The sequence below is a fragment of the Pelobates fuscus genome, chromosome 9 (genome assembly GCF_036172605.1).
Source record: "Pelobates fuscus isolate aPelFus1 chromosome 9, aPelFus1.pri, whole genome shotgun sequence".
NCBI lineage: Eukaryota > Metazoa > Chordata > Amphibia > Anura > Pelobatidae > Pelobates > Pelobates fuscus.
Genome location: NC_086325.1, coordinates 30,392,563 through 30,409,001, shown reverse-complemented (window position 1 = coordinate 30,409,001; position 16,439 = coordinate 30,392,563). Strand labels below are relative to the sequence as shown.

The following is a 16,439-nucleotide window of genomic DNA, read 5'->3' as shown; positions in this document are numbered from 1 at the left end:
CTATCACACTAGATATAGATGTTAGTTATGTGCTACCTCACATACAGTCACATGAGAATGAATTTCTTTTTCTGGGCACCCTTTGAGTCTCCTTCTGTGGGTGGGAGGAATGTATGCCATTTAGGGGATCGGGTTCCATGGCCTATTACTTGAGTTCCTCTGCAGCCCATGCTGGTAATATAATTCCCCTTACTGGAGTCACTGTACAATCAAATGGGGATTCCAGAGCAGAACATCCAAAGAAGAGCCTCTAGTAAACCAGGAATAATTGGCAAAAATGATCTAATAACAACAACAAAATGCAGTATAGGAGGGAACCATAGACAAAAAGAAAAAGTGTGAAACCACTTAATACGCTTACGCCAGACTCGATACTTATTCTTAGACAACACGAGTGGAGGGTGAAGCTAGATAGTGCTCAGTTTACTCCGGTCTCATCTGGCTCAGGACGTACCCCTCTCGACCTTGCATGGTTCCTTGTAGGGCCACAGATGCCATTTATTCTAGGACCGTGTTTATGGAAGAATCCCCTGCTTTTCTTGCTATAAATAATCACTTTAAAGGGACACTATAGTCACCTGAACAACTTTTGCTTAATGAAGCAATTTTGTTGTATAGAACATGCCCCTGCAGCCTCACTGCTCAATCCTCTGCCATTTAGGAGTTAAATCCCTTTGTTTATGAACCCTAGTCACACCTCCCTGCATGTGACTTGCACAGCCTTCCATAAACACTTCCTGTAAAGAGAGCCCTATTTAGGCTTTCTTTATTGCAAGTTCTGTTTAATTAAGATTTTCTTATCCCCTGCTATGTTAATAGCTTGCTAGACCCTGCAAGAGCCTCCTGTATGTGATTAAAGTTCAATTTAGAGATTGAGATACAATTATTTAAGGTAAATTACATCTGTTTGAAAGTGAAACCATTTTTTTTTTCATGCAGGCTCTGTCAATCATAGCCAGGGGAGGTGTGGCTAGGGCTGCATAAACAGAAACAAAGTGATTTAACTCCTAAATAACAGTGAATTGAGCAGTGAAATTGCAGGGGAATGATCTATACACTAAAACTGCTTTATTTAGCTAAAGTAATTTAGGTGACTATAGTGTTCCTTTAATGAGCGTTGATCTCCTCATTCATCACCTGCAGAGGAGCATATGAAGTATATTCAGTATCCTGTTTTGGAGGGGGATTTCCTTCACCTCTGGGTGAGGTCTGCTGACTGATACATTATTGAAGAGCCTGTCTTCTAAACCCCTTACATTTCCTTTGCCAGACTCATTCTCTGCTTTAGGGCATAAAGAATAGGCTAAGTCTGTCTTGACTGACTTGCCTTTTGTCCCTTCGTCTGAAGCAAACCTGTTTCCCAATCCTGATTATCACGTTTCCTTCTTAATATCACAAGTATAATAACGGGGGAAATTATTGTAATAATTACTTGAGAAACCAAGGTAACCTGTTGCCACCTGCATTTACAAACATTGCATATGGCGTGTTGAGTGAAGTGTTTACATTCTGTGGTTTGAAATTATTTGGTCTCTGTGGGTCATGAGAGGTCTGTGGAGTCTGTGGAATATCCTATTGACAAGATTTTCTTGCTATCTCCGTTTGTTTGTCGTGGGGTTAACCACTGTCCCATTCAGCAAAGGAAGTTGCTAGCTTGCTCCCATTTTTCTAATATCCACATTAATATTTACTTTTTCTTTTTTCTTTTTAAATCAATTTCCAGCTTGTGCTTTGTCAGTGGGAGCCGAGATGGGACAGCGAGGATTTGGCAATACCAGCAGCAGGAATGGAAAATGATCGTACTGGATATGGCCGCTAAGATGGCAGGGTAACTCACTGGCATTCATTTTAACTAAAATCCAGACAGATGTTAATCTTTTTAATAAAGGAGATAGTACCTTGCAAGAGAATGGTGGATGGGATACAGTGTTTCTCTTTAGTAAACTGGGTATTAATATCAGACAGATGTTCATTTTCAAAGCGACCTTAACCCCTTAAGGACCAAACTTCTGGAATAAAAGGGAATGTGTCATGTGTCCTTAAGGGGTTAAAGGATATCGGTATAATGTGCAGACAGGCCTTGGGACAAAATGGTGAATCACTGTAAATTAAAGAAAGAAATCTGGTTAAACAGAAACCATCCTCTTGAGAGAGTTTATTCGCTAAATAGTGAGAATTTAGTGGATTTTTAAAAAATGATTCCCCTCTACCCCCTTTGCGTACATTTTGCATCTTTAGTGAATATACTGGCAAGGGGAAGTTGAAAACGCTTTGTTATGTTGCACTTTTCTGTTAAATACTTTTTTTTTATTTTTTTATTCTTTAAAAGCAAATAGTAAATTAAAGGGATTCTCGAAACAACGTTATAAAAAGCACAAAAGGGATGTGCTTCAAAAAAGTTAATAATACTTATCGTTGGTTTCCAAAATCTTCCAACAAGTGGAAAAACATGTCAAATAAAATACACAATATAGTGAAAATCAAAAGGTGAGGATTTTGTATAAGACCAAACAAACATAAATTTCAAGAGAAATTGCAGTAATTTACACTTATAAAGGTAGCAGACACAATTTCTAAATGGAGTTTTAAAAAAATAATAATCCATTATGTGAAACAGTATAATGTAGCTCTTAAAATATAGGTAATAGATTTAACCTCCAAAAAAAAATCCTAATTACATAGATCAATAGAGGTTATGATTTGGCAAAAAAAACAAAGTATCATAAAGCCGAAAACCGTATCCAGGGCGATCTGATAGTACTAGCCGAGTCGTATCAAACTGTGCTACAAACTCATTGAACTATGGGCTGTAAAAGGGCTATTAAAGTGTGTGTGTTTTTTTTTTTAGCTATATATGGAATTCTTAACTGTTAATCAGTTAATACGTTAACTTGGCTAGAAGTGTGAATATCTCTCTAATAAGACTTTAAATAAATGTGACATTTATAAGAAGCTGATACAGGTAAAATAAAAAAACCATAAGTGTACCTTGGGAATTTCTCTCTTATTAAAGTGAACCTTGGTCCATGAAAGTTTGAGAAGCATTGCTCTAAAACAGGGTTACGGTAATCTAAACCTCGTGTGTAATTGTGCACACCCTTTCTAGTGTTCTCCTTTCATGGCCATTTTTGGTAAAATAATCCAAATCCTCAATAGTTTTGCTGCACATTTCAGCCCCATAGGCTTTATTAGGATATATTGCTCCTATCTAGAAGGTTTTTGTAAAAGTCTCCCCTTGATAAAATTGCATTTAGGTATTTGTATTTTTAAAGATAACTCTGCAATAAATGTTGTAATCTTACAGGACCAATGTTACAAGTGCAGAGGACAAGGCTCCCAAGCTGAAAGTCACAATGGTGGCATGGGACCGATCCGATAGCTCGGTCATTACTGCAGTGAACAATTTCCTTTTGAAAGTGTGGCACTCCCACAGTGGCCAGCTTCTTCACGTATTATCTGTGAGTATCCCAATGTCTGGGTTCATATTTCTTAAACAGATTAACTTTGTGTATTCTGTGGGGGGAAAAGGTGTCTTAGCTGACAGACTAGGGCTGCAGGTAGAATGCTATCAACAATAGTCTCTGGTGGGTGTGTAGCAGCATTTACATATTTTCTTGAAGCTCATATAGTCACACAAGAGATTTCTGGTATCTACTCCTGCTTTGTATTCTCCTGAAGCTGTTCACCATAATCTATAATTGGCATCAGTTACATGGGACAAATGGACTAATTGTGTATTTAATTGCTGAAAAAAACAAGTGAATATATCTTGTTTTTAAGTAATTTGAAACGGTTTGCCAAAGGAAAGAACGTCATAATATGCATTCGGTGGTAATTTAATGCGTTTAACAGATTGTATACCCACATACATGTAGACCAGATTGTATACCCACATACATGTAGACCAGATTGTATACCCACATATCTCTCTGATGCTGGAGTGTTGTGCCACACACATATGACACAATAAATATTTTTGTCTAAAAAATATTCACTTGGACAGACATGGACACACGCACTATTCCTATGATTTCATAATTAGTTTGTAATACTATCTTCATTTCCTGAGAATTCTATTATCCATCCAAACATGAAATAGCAATATTTAATGATCTTGTTCGCTTTGCGCAATCCCCTGGATGTGATAAAATGGCGCTTTTCCTTGACTTTGTGTACCATTTTTCTCTTTGTATTCTTCTGTAGGATTGGTACTAGAAACAATGCCTAAAATGTGTAATCTTATGCCACTAGCCAGACTTTAAAAATTACTCACAACTGCAAGCCATGGCATACCCTCCAGGGGTGCATGTGTATAGTACTTGCTATCACTAATTTCTTTCTGGATAATAGCTAGTGGCGTGTGGACATTTTTAACCTTGTTAGAAATGTGTTTTTAAAAAAACGAGAAAACACAACTTTATTTTAACGAATCTTTCCTCGCCAGGGTCACGATGATGAAGTATTTGTGTTGGAAGCTCATCCTTTTGATTCCAGAATTCTACTTTCTGCTGGGCATGATGGCAACATTTTTGTATGGGATCTAGAAAAAGGAACAAAAATTCGAAATTACTTTAACATGGTAAGTCAAAATGTGAGCTCTTTGGTTTTAAATATTTTTTTTTTCCATTTGAATTTCTTTGGAACATAAGTCATGAAGTGAAGATGACAAAAGAAAATTTAAATATACACGATTAGAACGTCATAATTTTAAATATGCTAATGGAAAGTGATGTGGTGCACTGAACTAAGAAAAAATATAGAGGCCCTCCTCTGGTGCCTTACTCCTGCACCCAGTCAGCTAACCTGTAATATTGGTGTTAACTTGCACCCTGTGTAAAGGAAATCTTCAGCAGGTGGGAGCATGGATCACTCTTTGTTTTCCTACTCACTCTGATGAGGAGTGCAATTATAGCCAAGCTGGAAAGGGGAGAGCGAGGTCTCCCCTACTCCTTTCATTTCCAGTTGTTTGTATTCTTTTATTCGTGTGTTAAGATAACTCTATACTTTTCTGCAGATTGAAGGCCAAGGTCACGGTGCTGTTTTTGACTGCAAGTTTTCACCTGATGGACAGCACTTTGCCTGCACCGACTCTCACGGTCACCTCTTGCTTTTTGGATTTGGTTGCAGTAAGGCTTACGAAAAGGTAGGTTGTGAACATTTCATTTACAAATTCCCTGGTGAAATAGATCATTTACTATACCAAACCCTTAGAATGCTGTGCATTAAGAGGACCTCACACTATTATTTGGTTGAATTAGAATTACGGTAATCTTATCGGAGTCACCTAATCTGGTGTCTTGAAAGGGTAAACAAAGTCTGGCCAACTTGGAGCTCTGAACCTGCCATTTTATTTGAGCTTTGTTTAAATTCAGCCTCGGGCTGTCTAAATGATTTATACATGCATTGTTATTCACCATAAGGGGAATTGTCTAGAACATACAAGAGAGTTTACATTTTAGGTTCAACAAGCTTTATTAGTGTCTTCAGTTCAAATTACAGCAGGGTGGTCAAGATATAACGTAATAGACACGCAGGTCTCATGGAAACACATATAACAGTAACATAAAGCTTAGGATAAACAAGTGACATTGACATGAAGTCCGATATAAAGCTTTTGTCAAGACAAGCATGAAATGTCGTCATGTGGCTTAACTGGCTCGAGTTTCGTCTGCGTTTAAGTTTAAAACGGCTTCATTCAGCACAGACATTTCGGAACGTGTCCTGAACTGTGTATAATAACAAGTAACTTTAAATTTAACAGGTAATCATAGTATTGGAGACATGCAGTTCCCAGCGAATATTGTACGGATAACAATTGGGACGCGATGTGCATTATAAAGGAATGGTGCGAGAGTATGTTTAACCCGTCAGAGTAGGCACATGGGTGACCAAGGTGTGGCGTAGGTATTAGGTAGTCTGATAGTTCGAATGTTATATCAGCCTGTCGGGTATTTCGGGTTCGGTCAATCTGCCTATGGTTCGCTTTTCCAATAAGGCGGTTGTGATAGTCAGGTCATATTTAGTGGTCATTTGCTGTGTTGGGGTTGTTCCATGTTCGTGTTTTGTGAAACCGTGGCTGAGGTGTGTGTCTCTAATCTGATGAGTGAATGCAAGTGTGTGAAGCAACCGTTAGTAATCTCTGGTTGTATCGAGCTACTTCTGTTTTTCGATTAAGTCACGGAGCTTTGTCCGAGTACTGAAAGGCATGTTGAGTGAGAAATAGAAGGGGGAGATACAGAGGGGGGGGGGGGGCAGTAAGATGAGACAGCGGTTTGAAGAGAGGGAGAGCTGGGGTGGGGTGGGTGGGTGGGGGTTCCACTGCCCATGCCCATGGCATCGCGTGGATCGTAGCTTAGCTCAATCTCCATTCGGAGGGGGGTGCGGGGTTCCTCGGGACCGCAGACGAACGTCCCTGTCTGAGCTTTGGTCTGCCACATAAAGCAGCCACGGGCGCCATCTCTCCATATTCTTATCCTCGAGACCCAGAAGGGTGGCCTGTATGAGAGTTTACATTTTAAGATAAAATAGTTGAGCTGGAAAAATAGGGGATTTGAAGACATTTTCTAGTTTGACTGTCTATGTCTTAATAAATGAAATTATCTGGTCAGTTCATGGCGATGCCTGGTTTTGACTAACCATGCCTCTGTTCATCAGTCTGCTGATTCAGAACATGTGTACACAAAGCCGTGACCTAAAACTGTATGTCTGTAGGGGGGAGGGGAATGGCACAGGTTTAAAATGTCAGCTGACTGTAGAATATATGCATGTTTTAATGCTCATAACTCATCAGACTATTTTATAACCTGCAGATCCCAGAACAAATGTTCTTCCACACAGACTTCCGACCTTTAATCAGAGATGCCAACAACTATGTGCTGGATGAACAAACTCAACAAGCCCCACATCTCATGCCACCACCATTCCTTGTGGATGTAGATGGCAACCCTCACCCTACAAGGTTACAGCGGCTTGTGCCAGGGCGAGAGAATTGCAAGGAAGAACAGCTCATCCCTCAACTAGGCTACATCGCTAATGGTATTGTGTTTTGTTGTTTTAATGCAAGAAGACCTGCTGATAAGTTAATTGTTGGGATTTTTATATATTTAGTTATTTTTCGAACATTATCTATTTATGTCCTTGCTGTTCACCTTTTGCATGATCCATATGAAAGGGACACTATTGGCACCAAGACCACTTCAGCTCATGGTCTGGGTGCAGTGTGCCTGTCCTCCTTACTCCTGCAATGTAAAACAGCCACTAGATGCGCCTCCTGGATTCTAACAGAGTTTGACTCTGTTTAAAGAAGCTCGACATCCTCACACTCTGCATGAGGACAACAAGCATTGGTGAAAGCCCAATAGGAAGGCATTAAGGCAATGCTTTCCTAACGGTAGGGGCCTAATGCGCTGGCGGCGAACACCGCACACGCGCATTAGATCCCCTGTCAGATGATATCAGAGCCCAGACCCAGCACAGAGGGACATCATTGCTGGAGTCTGGGAAGTGTCTAAAGTGTTTTTAACCAGTTATGTGCTACAAGGGGGCATGGGAGGGAAAGGAGAGACTGAGGGGAAGTGGGGGGTGGGTGACTAGAGGGCAGTATAGTGTTAGCAACATAAATCTGTATTTCCAACATTATAGAATCCCTTAAAGTTCTAAAAACTTGAACAATTACCAGAACATTCTGTTGGTATCTGTCAGTATTACCGGAACATTCTGTTGGTATCTGTCAGTATTACCGGAACATTCTGTTGGTATCTGTCAGTATTACCGGAACATTCTGTTGGTATCTATCAGTATTACCGGAACATTCTGTTGGTATCTATCAGTATTACCGGAACATTCTGTTGGTATCTGCCAGTAATACCGGAACATTCTGTTGGTATCTGCCAGTATTACCGGAACATTCTGTTGGTATCTATCAGTATTACCGGAACATTCTGTTGGTATCTATCAGTATTACCGGAACATTCTGTTGGTATCTATCAGTATTACCGGAACATTCTGTTGGCATCTATCAGTTTTAGAAAATTACCCCATCATTGTTTGAGTTCACAACTCCCTTTTATTTTATGTAGAGCATACATTGCTGTTAATTAGTTAACTTAGAAAAGAACAAACATGCTATGTATGAGCTGGTTTAAAAGGGAATTTAACATTTTGCTGTACTTGAATAAAAGTTATAATTACCTTAATGTGATCAACCATAGACAAATTACGGTATCCGTTAATCCATTTACAAATGGATTTTTGTTAAAGTTTTGTCCAGATTTCTTTCTGCCGACACACCGTGCTCCAAACCCATGTAGGGTGAAACTCAATGCTGCCAGCAATGCCTGTTTGCCTTTCTAAGAGCTGAACAGCAACCGTTCATTTTAACTCTTTTTAGGTTTGGGAGTTGCATGTGCAATTAAATCAAGCCATATTATTCTTGAACTTAAAATGCACAACATGCCTCTCTTATAGAGTGTTTTATATGTTAAATCATTTGAAATGTCTTTACTTTTAAGGATGGTGACTCTTATAGAGAAGTAAATAGCATTTGCTGACTATAAATGAAGGGGTTTATATTTATATATTGTATGTTTTGCTTTAACAAGGTAATGGTGAGGTGATGGAGCAAGTAATTGGCCAGCAGACAGAAAATCATGATGCTAGTATCCTCGATGGACTAATTAGGGAGTTGCAGCGGGAGCAAGATGAGAGGCATGTGGATAATGACGAGCCAAATCCTGATCCCTCACTTAACCCTCCTTATAATAGAACAGACTCAGGAAGTGGATGTAAGTGTTGTTTGTTTTATTTTACTATAACCTACACTATTTATTTTTAAGCATATGTTGAAATTTAAATATTTAGTGACTCTAATTGCTTTTTTCCCGAAGAATAAGGACTTATTTTATGTCTGTGCGTTATTTTGTGAATATGTGTAATACATACATGTAAAAATCAATGTATATAATAATTACAAAATCCTTTCTAGCTCATATATCATGCATTGGATTCTAGACTATTTAGTAAGTTCTTTGAACTCTCTTAAAAGCATTTTAGCTTTTTATATAAACTATAAAAGTGCTTCTCAGTTTCTCAGACTTTGATTTCTTCCCCATTGTATTGATAATGGCTCCTGTGGGAACTGAAACATTCTGTAGTTTTCCAATAAAATCTGCCTTAACACTATCTATATGTGCCTGGTCCAACTTTCTTCATGATTATTTCTTCCCCGTTGCATGTCTTGGCTGTAATGGGCTGTGTTGAGTATTTCTGTGTGCATGTAGTTACACATTTTACCACTGGGAGGCTCTGTTTAAAAGACCAAAAGCCGTTCCATGTTGTATAGTATTGGTTTTACATTATCTGGATTATACATAAACTCAGTGTCTCTTAATTTTTATATAGTTGTGAGAAGTCAAAGTTTGGATTTGTCATCCCCGCCTAATGTCGGCCTCCGACGTAGCGGCCAAATTGAAGGAGTTCGGCAAATGCATCTTAATGCTCCCCGAAGTCAAATTGCTACTGAACGGGACTTAATGGCCTGGAGCAGAAGAGTGGTTGTAAATGAGTTACATCCTGGTGTTAGTAGGTAAGGAGCCTCCTGAGTTATCCTTCAAGCATGTTTTTGGAGCAGGCAATAAAAGCATTCTATTGGGTACTATTGGGTACTCTTGGACTATTGCTCCAGAATTATTCTTTAAAAATATATTGTGAAAGTCTTCTCTGGATTTGTGTTTAAAACGACTGACCTGTATTGCCCACGTGTATTTCAGGGTCCAGGAAGAATGTAGAACCGCAAAGGGTGAAACGGAAGTATCTCTGTACAATACAGAAAAAAAGAGGAAGCCTCCCCACCCCGCACAAAGGGTAAGTGGGCTACTGAAATTCGGTGCTTGTGATTTCACTTTTTACATCCACCCAGATTCTAATTCTATATTGTGACTGTAACATTGAAGGGTCCATGAAAATAGATGTTAAACATTTTGACAAACACAACTGCTGAATTGTGTTATTGCAGGAAGGTGGAACTCTGGGTACCACATAGGAGTGACTGTTGATTTAATAATGTCTTGATCCATGTGGGTGATGTAAGCAAATCTGGGAATCTAACTTTGCAAAACACTGTGAGCTGCATTTCTTTAACGGAGTTAAGCCTTCAGATAACCTTAGCAGATTTGGAAACATTCATCGAATTGTTATTGTTTTTTTTAGCTTAAAGTAAAAGTCTAAAATATTCTTTCATTTATTTTTCTTTTTCTTTTCTGGACAATATACTTCAGTAAAGGTATCATGCATAATTGTCCTATGTTTTGTTTTTAGAACGAGTACCAAGTATGCAGCGGACGATCATTAAGAAGAATACAGAGGAAGCGGCCACATGCTTATCAGACCCGTTCCGCTATCGAACATGACAGGCAGACAAATGTCCCAGCTGCAAATGGGGAAGATTCTCAAAGTTCTTCAGAGGTACATTGTCAGAACCTGCTCCAGAATATTTTAACTTTCCTTAAAGGGACAGTTTAAGTACCATAACCACTACAACTAAGGCTATCAAACATTTCCACTGGCAGAATTTTTAAAATATTGTTTCTTGTATCCAGTTAAAAAAAAAAAAAAACCTTCTTACTAATAAAATTATGTTTTCTTATTTTATTTTTTGCCTCCACCTCAAGCAGGCTGTCTACCAACATATAGGAGTGTCCAGCTTACACTTACAAAGTGATGTTGAGCTGCATTTTCCAGAATTATAGGAATTGTAGTGCCTACATTTGGACACCCATGTGCTCAATCAATAATTTACTTCATTGGGCAATTGAGGCTTCTCCTAGCATTAGTCAACTGATCCTATATTTCATATTTTTTCCCTCCAAAGGATGAAGAATCGCGACCATCAACTGAGGCTTCAGCAGCTGATACAACAGCAGGTTGGCAAACTGAGAGCTCCTCCAGGTATATATTTCCACCATTCTAAGGATTTAGATGAAATGCAAAAGTTAAAGTATCAAAGTTTGTCCAATTGGTAACATTAGCTACTGATTGAAAACTGTGGGCATCTGAGTGCTGTGGACGAGCCTTACCCTGTTCCTTATTCAGTTATATTTGTATGTTTCTATCTTGCTACTTTCATATGGTACATTTAGGTTTGGGCTAGTAGCATTGTCATAATCTTATGATATGGTATATATTTCAATCTTATGGTTATCATTTTTTTTCTTCTATCTTAGTGACTCTTCAAGTGAATACTCAGATTGGACAGCAGATGCTGGGATCAATCTTCAGCCTCCCAAAAGACAAACAAGGCAGACGACGAGGAAAATGTGCAGCAGCTCTGAAGATGAAAATGCCAAGGAGGATTATAAGCCCAAGAAACACAAGCAGACAAAGAGAAAGGTTTGTGGCTTTTCCATCACCTTTTGTGAAAAGCCTTGTTCCTACACCTTCAATATCTGATGTAATTCTTGGCATATCTGGAATAGATTAGTGATTGGCAATCCTATAAGAGCACACTAGCCAAAAAAGTAGATAATACAAGGCAACCTTTAGATTTAACATAATCTAACCATTGTGTTGGTGATATTACCAGCAGGTATCTAGAATAATTTATATAAACATACTTTGCATTTTTTTTTTTTTTTTTACAAATTCATTAATTCAATTATTGCAATGTGAACTACCTGAACCTGAATTTGAGCAGGCAGCCACTGCGTTAGTCTAGCTATTTCATTTCAGTTTTCACTGAACCGTCACGGATAACCTTTTTATACTTTCTTCAGAAACAGAATGAATTTCTATCTATGGAAGGAGAGACAAGCGAAGAGTGGATCCCTCCGCAGTGGATTCTTGACACAATACCACGGCGTTCCCCTTTCGTCCCACAGATGGGAGATGAGGTAACCTACAATGACTACAAGAGACAGATTTATTTCAATAGTGTTAACCAAACACGTATACCCGTAGGTGACCAGAAATATTGTCTTGTTTTATATGACAAACCAAGCAGCTACGAGAGATATTGCTGGTGGAAACCTGAGCAATAAAGGAAGATTTATAATTGGAATATATACGTCAAAGTGCAGTCAGGATTATTCACTAAACAGAAATTTCAAGAATTGGCCAATCGGTTTTTTTTTTTTCAATTCAGCCATTTAGTCATAAATTTGGGGATGAACTTCCCAGTTTAGTTATTAAATAAATACTCTAAACACCAAAAACATGTTTAGCGGAAAGGAACACACCAAACACATAAAACACTTCAGCTTCCTGACCTGCTTTATGTGTCTGGAGTCTTGTCATATTTGTAACCGCTTATAAAGTACTGATCTTAATAGAAATCAACACTTTTATAATTATGGGAAACAGAAACCGCTCCCTGACTGTCACTCATTGACAAGCATAGGGAATCCAGGGGAATACTCTTGATTGGTGTACTCCCAGCACAGAATGAAGGTCTCTGCTGGGGAATGAAAGCAGATCTGCAGCTTTTACAAGCTGCTTTCATGTATATCTACCATATTGATTAAAATCAATGTTTTTTTCCTTTAGTAAAGCAGTTTTTGTGTATAGATCATGCCTGACATTACAATCTGGCATTACAGCTTTAGACGTTTTTTTTTTTTTTTCCCCTCCTACTCTGTTATTTGACTGTTAATCACCGTTACATTATAAGTAGTCTTACAATGAAAGATTGTTAGCCAACTGTGATATCTTTGTTTTAAGGGAATATTGGGTTTATTTGGCAGCCCAATCACACATTTTAGTCCAAAATAGTTAAATTGAAGAAGAAAAAAAACAAAAAAAAAAACAGGGGTTGAGCTTGAGAATTATTCGGATTGAGATAGTGAGACTGTTTAGTTTCTTGTCAATTGCAAAACAGATTCTGTGTTTATTAAAAAACACAATTTTGTTTCTTTTTCCCTTTGCAGGTTATTTATTTCAGACAAGGTCATGAAGCGTATGTACGAGCTGTAAGGAAATCAAAAATCTACAGTGTTAACCTACAAAAGCAACCATGGAACAAGATGGAGCTCAGGGTAATTTGGTTTTCTTAAATAAATCATGCCTTCTCACCTTGGTTATTACATGGGAGGGGAAGCATATCAGGGCTCCAGGAATTTGGATTCTCATTCTTTGCACCCTGGACCTTTTGTCTACTAGCTGTCTTTCTTGCAGTAGTGTTGCCCCAGCCAGTGTGATCTGATCTGCAAGGACAGAAAACCAGTGAGCCTCTAAATGGGATGTTACAGTCCTGGCATGAAACCGTGCTGCAGTCACGGTGACTTTCTAAGAAATACAGACGTGATATGCACTTTATTGGGCTCTTAATGACATGGACCACCAGTGCTTTTAATGGCGATTTCATCCTGGATGAGCACTGACAGATGGAATAATTGATATCCGTACTCCTGCTCTTTATGCAGATCCATTTACTTTTTGCATGATTCCTCTCCCACTAACTGAATACCTATAAGTCATGTCAGTTGTGACAAACTAGGTAAAATTAACTTCTAAACAGGTCCTATTTGGGAGTTAGTACCTTATCTTTGCTCAAAAGATGGAATAAGCACACATTTTCTGTTTTAGCCGTATGAGGACACATTATACTGTGAATCATCTTGTGATTTGGTTCTAAAATGTCATCTATAGATTCCTTATTCTCCATTAAACTGAATTCTCACTTTCACTGTTTTTCATTTCCAGGAACAGGAATTTTTGAAGGTCGTGGGAATAAAATACGAGGTTGGACCACCAACGCTGTGCTGCTTAAAACTTGCCCTCCTGGATCCTACATCTGGCAAAATGAGCGGCGAATCTTTCTCTGTCAAGTAAGTTTTTTTTTTTTTTTTTGTAGAATTGATGTGATCTTGCAGGAGTTATTAGAGCATTGTAAAATTTAGTTCTTGACCACACATGTACCCATCCCTCAGGTACAGGAACTTGTTTAGTTAATATTCTAGTTGTGTTTTGATTACCATGTAATCTTGCTAAATTTAACATGCGTAGAAGCTGTTCATAATTTGTTTAACCTTAACTTGTAGGTACCATGACATGCCTGATGTCATTGACTTCCTTGTACTTTATCACTTCTACAAAGAGGCCAAGGAAAGAAACTGGCAGATAGGTAAGCTTTGCACTCATGAGGGGGATCCGGGGAAACAGATTTATTATGTACTTCTTTATATACATGTACACAGTTGTTTCACGCAACATCTCCGCTACCTGTTGTCCAGAGGGTTGAGTCTGTAAACCATAAGAGATTTTGGGTTGGTGACTTACTTGCAAGATGTAAACCGAGATAGCCCAATGTGAAAAGTCTCGAAAATGGATGAGTCTTGCCTCTCTGCTATCAACTCTCCAAATCCCACTGCTATGTGAATATAGCTTTTCTTCGATTCCATTAATGACTTTAACTAAAAGCTCCATTCATACAATCTTGAGACAGTTGCGGTTTCGAGGAAACTTGAGCTTTGGGTATTGGTCATTAGTTCCATTTAAAGTCAACATCCGTATCACAAACAGAATACTTGAATACAAGGCGTTCTAAATAACACCTTTGCATACAAGAAAACAAACTGGCACTGTTTTGTGAATAGAGTTTGTTAGCGATTGTAAATGGTCACTTTTTGCACATGTTTTAGATTGTGTGTATGTGTTTTATCTTTTTATTAGTTTTAGTTTTAGCACTGAGTACATCTGATGCCCATGACTTTCTCGTCAACCGGTGATGTCACTCGCAGGTCTGCCATGCAGCAGGACCTTTTAGTTTGTTCAAACACACAAAATCCAATAAAAAATATGCAAAGCATTAACAAAATCTGCTTTAACAGTGAGTAAACAAAAAAAAAAGGAATGCAAAAAAAAAAAAAAGAAACGAAAAAAAAAAAAAAACACAAAAAAACAGCAAAACTAATTTAAATGCCGTTATGTAAGACAGTTTTCTCTGTTCCAGGAGACAGATTCCGTAGTATCATTGATGACGCTTGGTGGTTCGGAATGGTGGAGAGTCAACAGCCCTTCCAGATGGAGTATCCAGACAGTTTATTCCAATGCTACAGTGTTCAGTAAGTGCATGTATTTCATCTTCCCTGGAAAGCAGTCTTACAAATTCAGTGGGTTGGAAATGTGGTTCCATAGGAAGCAAGCAATTTTCCCCATGAAATATGCGAGTGCTCTCTTTTATAGGGGAGAATAAGCATGCCGTGTCTGTGCATTGAACTCTTCTACTTTACATTGCTTATAAAATGCCAACACATCCTGCTTCAGGTGTCCAGTGCTTGACGTTTGATGTCCTGTGCCTTTACAACAATGTGTTTTCTTCACATTCCAACAGCTGGGATAATAACGAGAGGGAGAATATGAGCCCGTGGGACATGGAGCCTGTTCCAGATGATGGTAAGCATGGTTTATTTTCCTTAATTAAAGGGACACTATAGTCACCTAAAACTTTAGCTTAATGAAGCAGTTTTGCCCCTGCAGCCTCACTGCTCAATCCTCTGCCATTTATTAGTTTAAATCCCTTTGTTTATGAACCCTAGTCACACCTCCCTGCATGTGACTTGCACAGCCTTCCATAAACACTTCCTGTAAAGAGAGCCCTATTTAGGCTTTCTTTATTGCAAGTTCTGTTTAATTAAGATTTTCTTATCCCCTGCTATGTTAATAGCTTGCCAGACCCTGCAAGAGCCTCCTGTATGTGATTAAAGTTCAATTTAGAGATTGAGGTACAATTATTTAAGGTAAATTACATCTGTTTGAAAGTGAAACCAGTTTTTTTTTCATGCAGGCTCTGTCAATCATAGCCAGGGGAGGTGTGGCTAGGGCTGCATAAACAGAAACAAAGTGATTTAACTCCTAAATGAAAGTTAATTGAGCCGTGAAATTGCAGGGGAATGATCTATACACTAAAACTGCTTTATTTAGCAAAAGTAATTTAGGTGACTATAGTGTTCCTTTAAAGCTTTATATTTGTATAAAGATGTTATTGTATCTATAAACCAGTGTTGAATGCGGGTGATATTGGTGTATGTGAACTTTGAAAGAACCTAAAGACAGCGGCGGACTTACTGAATCTGTTTGTTGCAGCTTTGCCAGATGAAATCGGTGCCGGTATTCCCGTGACTGCCGAAGAACTGAATGCTCTGCAATACAAACCGGAGGAAGGAGAATGGGGGTCGAAGTCAAGGGATGAAGTGTGTAATCGGGTCATTCAAGGAATTGATCAGCTTCTGTCTCTCGGTATGCAATGTACCTGCAGAATGTTAAAACTCAAATCCAAGCCAAATTGCTGGATTAACTTGTATTCAGTTATATCCTAAATGCTCAAAGACCAAATGAAAATGCATTGTCCAGTATAGCAGATGTTCAATGTGTGGACCAGCAACAGTCAAAATAATTTTGTAGAACTTTACGGACTCATTTTGTTGCCAACATGTTCACATGTGACAGTC

At 38.5% G+C, this 16,439-nt stretch overlaps 1 protein-coding gene across 3 annotated transcripts in view; it reads left to right on the top strand.

Moving 5' to 3' along the window:
* Positions 1-16,439, top strand: part of BRWD3 (bromodomain and WD repeat domain containing 3) — a 55,338-nt gene that overhangs the window by 24,932 nt on the left and 13,967 nt on the right. For all 3 annotated transcript variants that reach the window (XM_063431824.1, XM_063431823.1, XM_063431822.1), the window contains exons 13-30: positions 1,724-1,828; positions 3,305-3,458; positions 4,445-4,579; positions 5,015-5,143; positions 6,810-7,035; positions 8,601-8,783; positions 9,400-9,583; positions 9,768-9,861; positions 10,315-10,461; positions 10,868-10,944; positions 11,220-11,385; positions 11,769-11,885; positions 12,918-13,025; positions 13,693-13,817; positions 14,031-14,113; positions 14,942-15,053; positions 15,323-15,384; positions 16,075-16,227. In XM_063431824.1, coding sequence (XP_063287894.1) covers positions 1,724-1,828; positions 3,305-3,458; positions 4,445-4,579; positions 5,015-5,143; positions 6,810-7,035; positions 8,601-8,783; positions 9,400-9,583; positions 9,768-9,861; positions 10,315-10,461; positions 10,868-10,944; positions 11,220-11,385; positions 11,769-11,885; positions 12,918-13,025; positions 13,693-13,817; positions 14,031-14,113; positions 14,942-15,053; positions 15,323-15,384; positions 16,075-16,227 — 2,360 coding nt within the window. The remainder of the gene's footprint in view (positions 1-1,723; positions 1,829-3,304; positions 3,459-4,444; positions 4,580-5,014; positions 5,144-6,809; positions 7,036-8,600; positions 8,784-9,399; positions 9,584-9,767; positions 9,862-10,314; positions 10,462-10,867; positions 10,945-11,219; positions 11,386-11,768; positions 11,886-12,917; positions 13,026-13,692; positions 13,818-14,030; positions 14,114-14,941; positions 15,054-15,322; positions 15,385-16,074; positions 16,228-16,439) is intronic.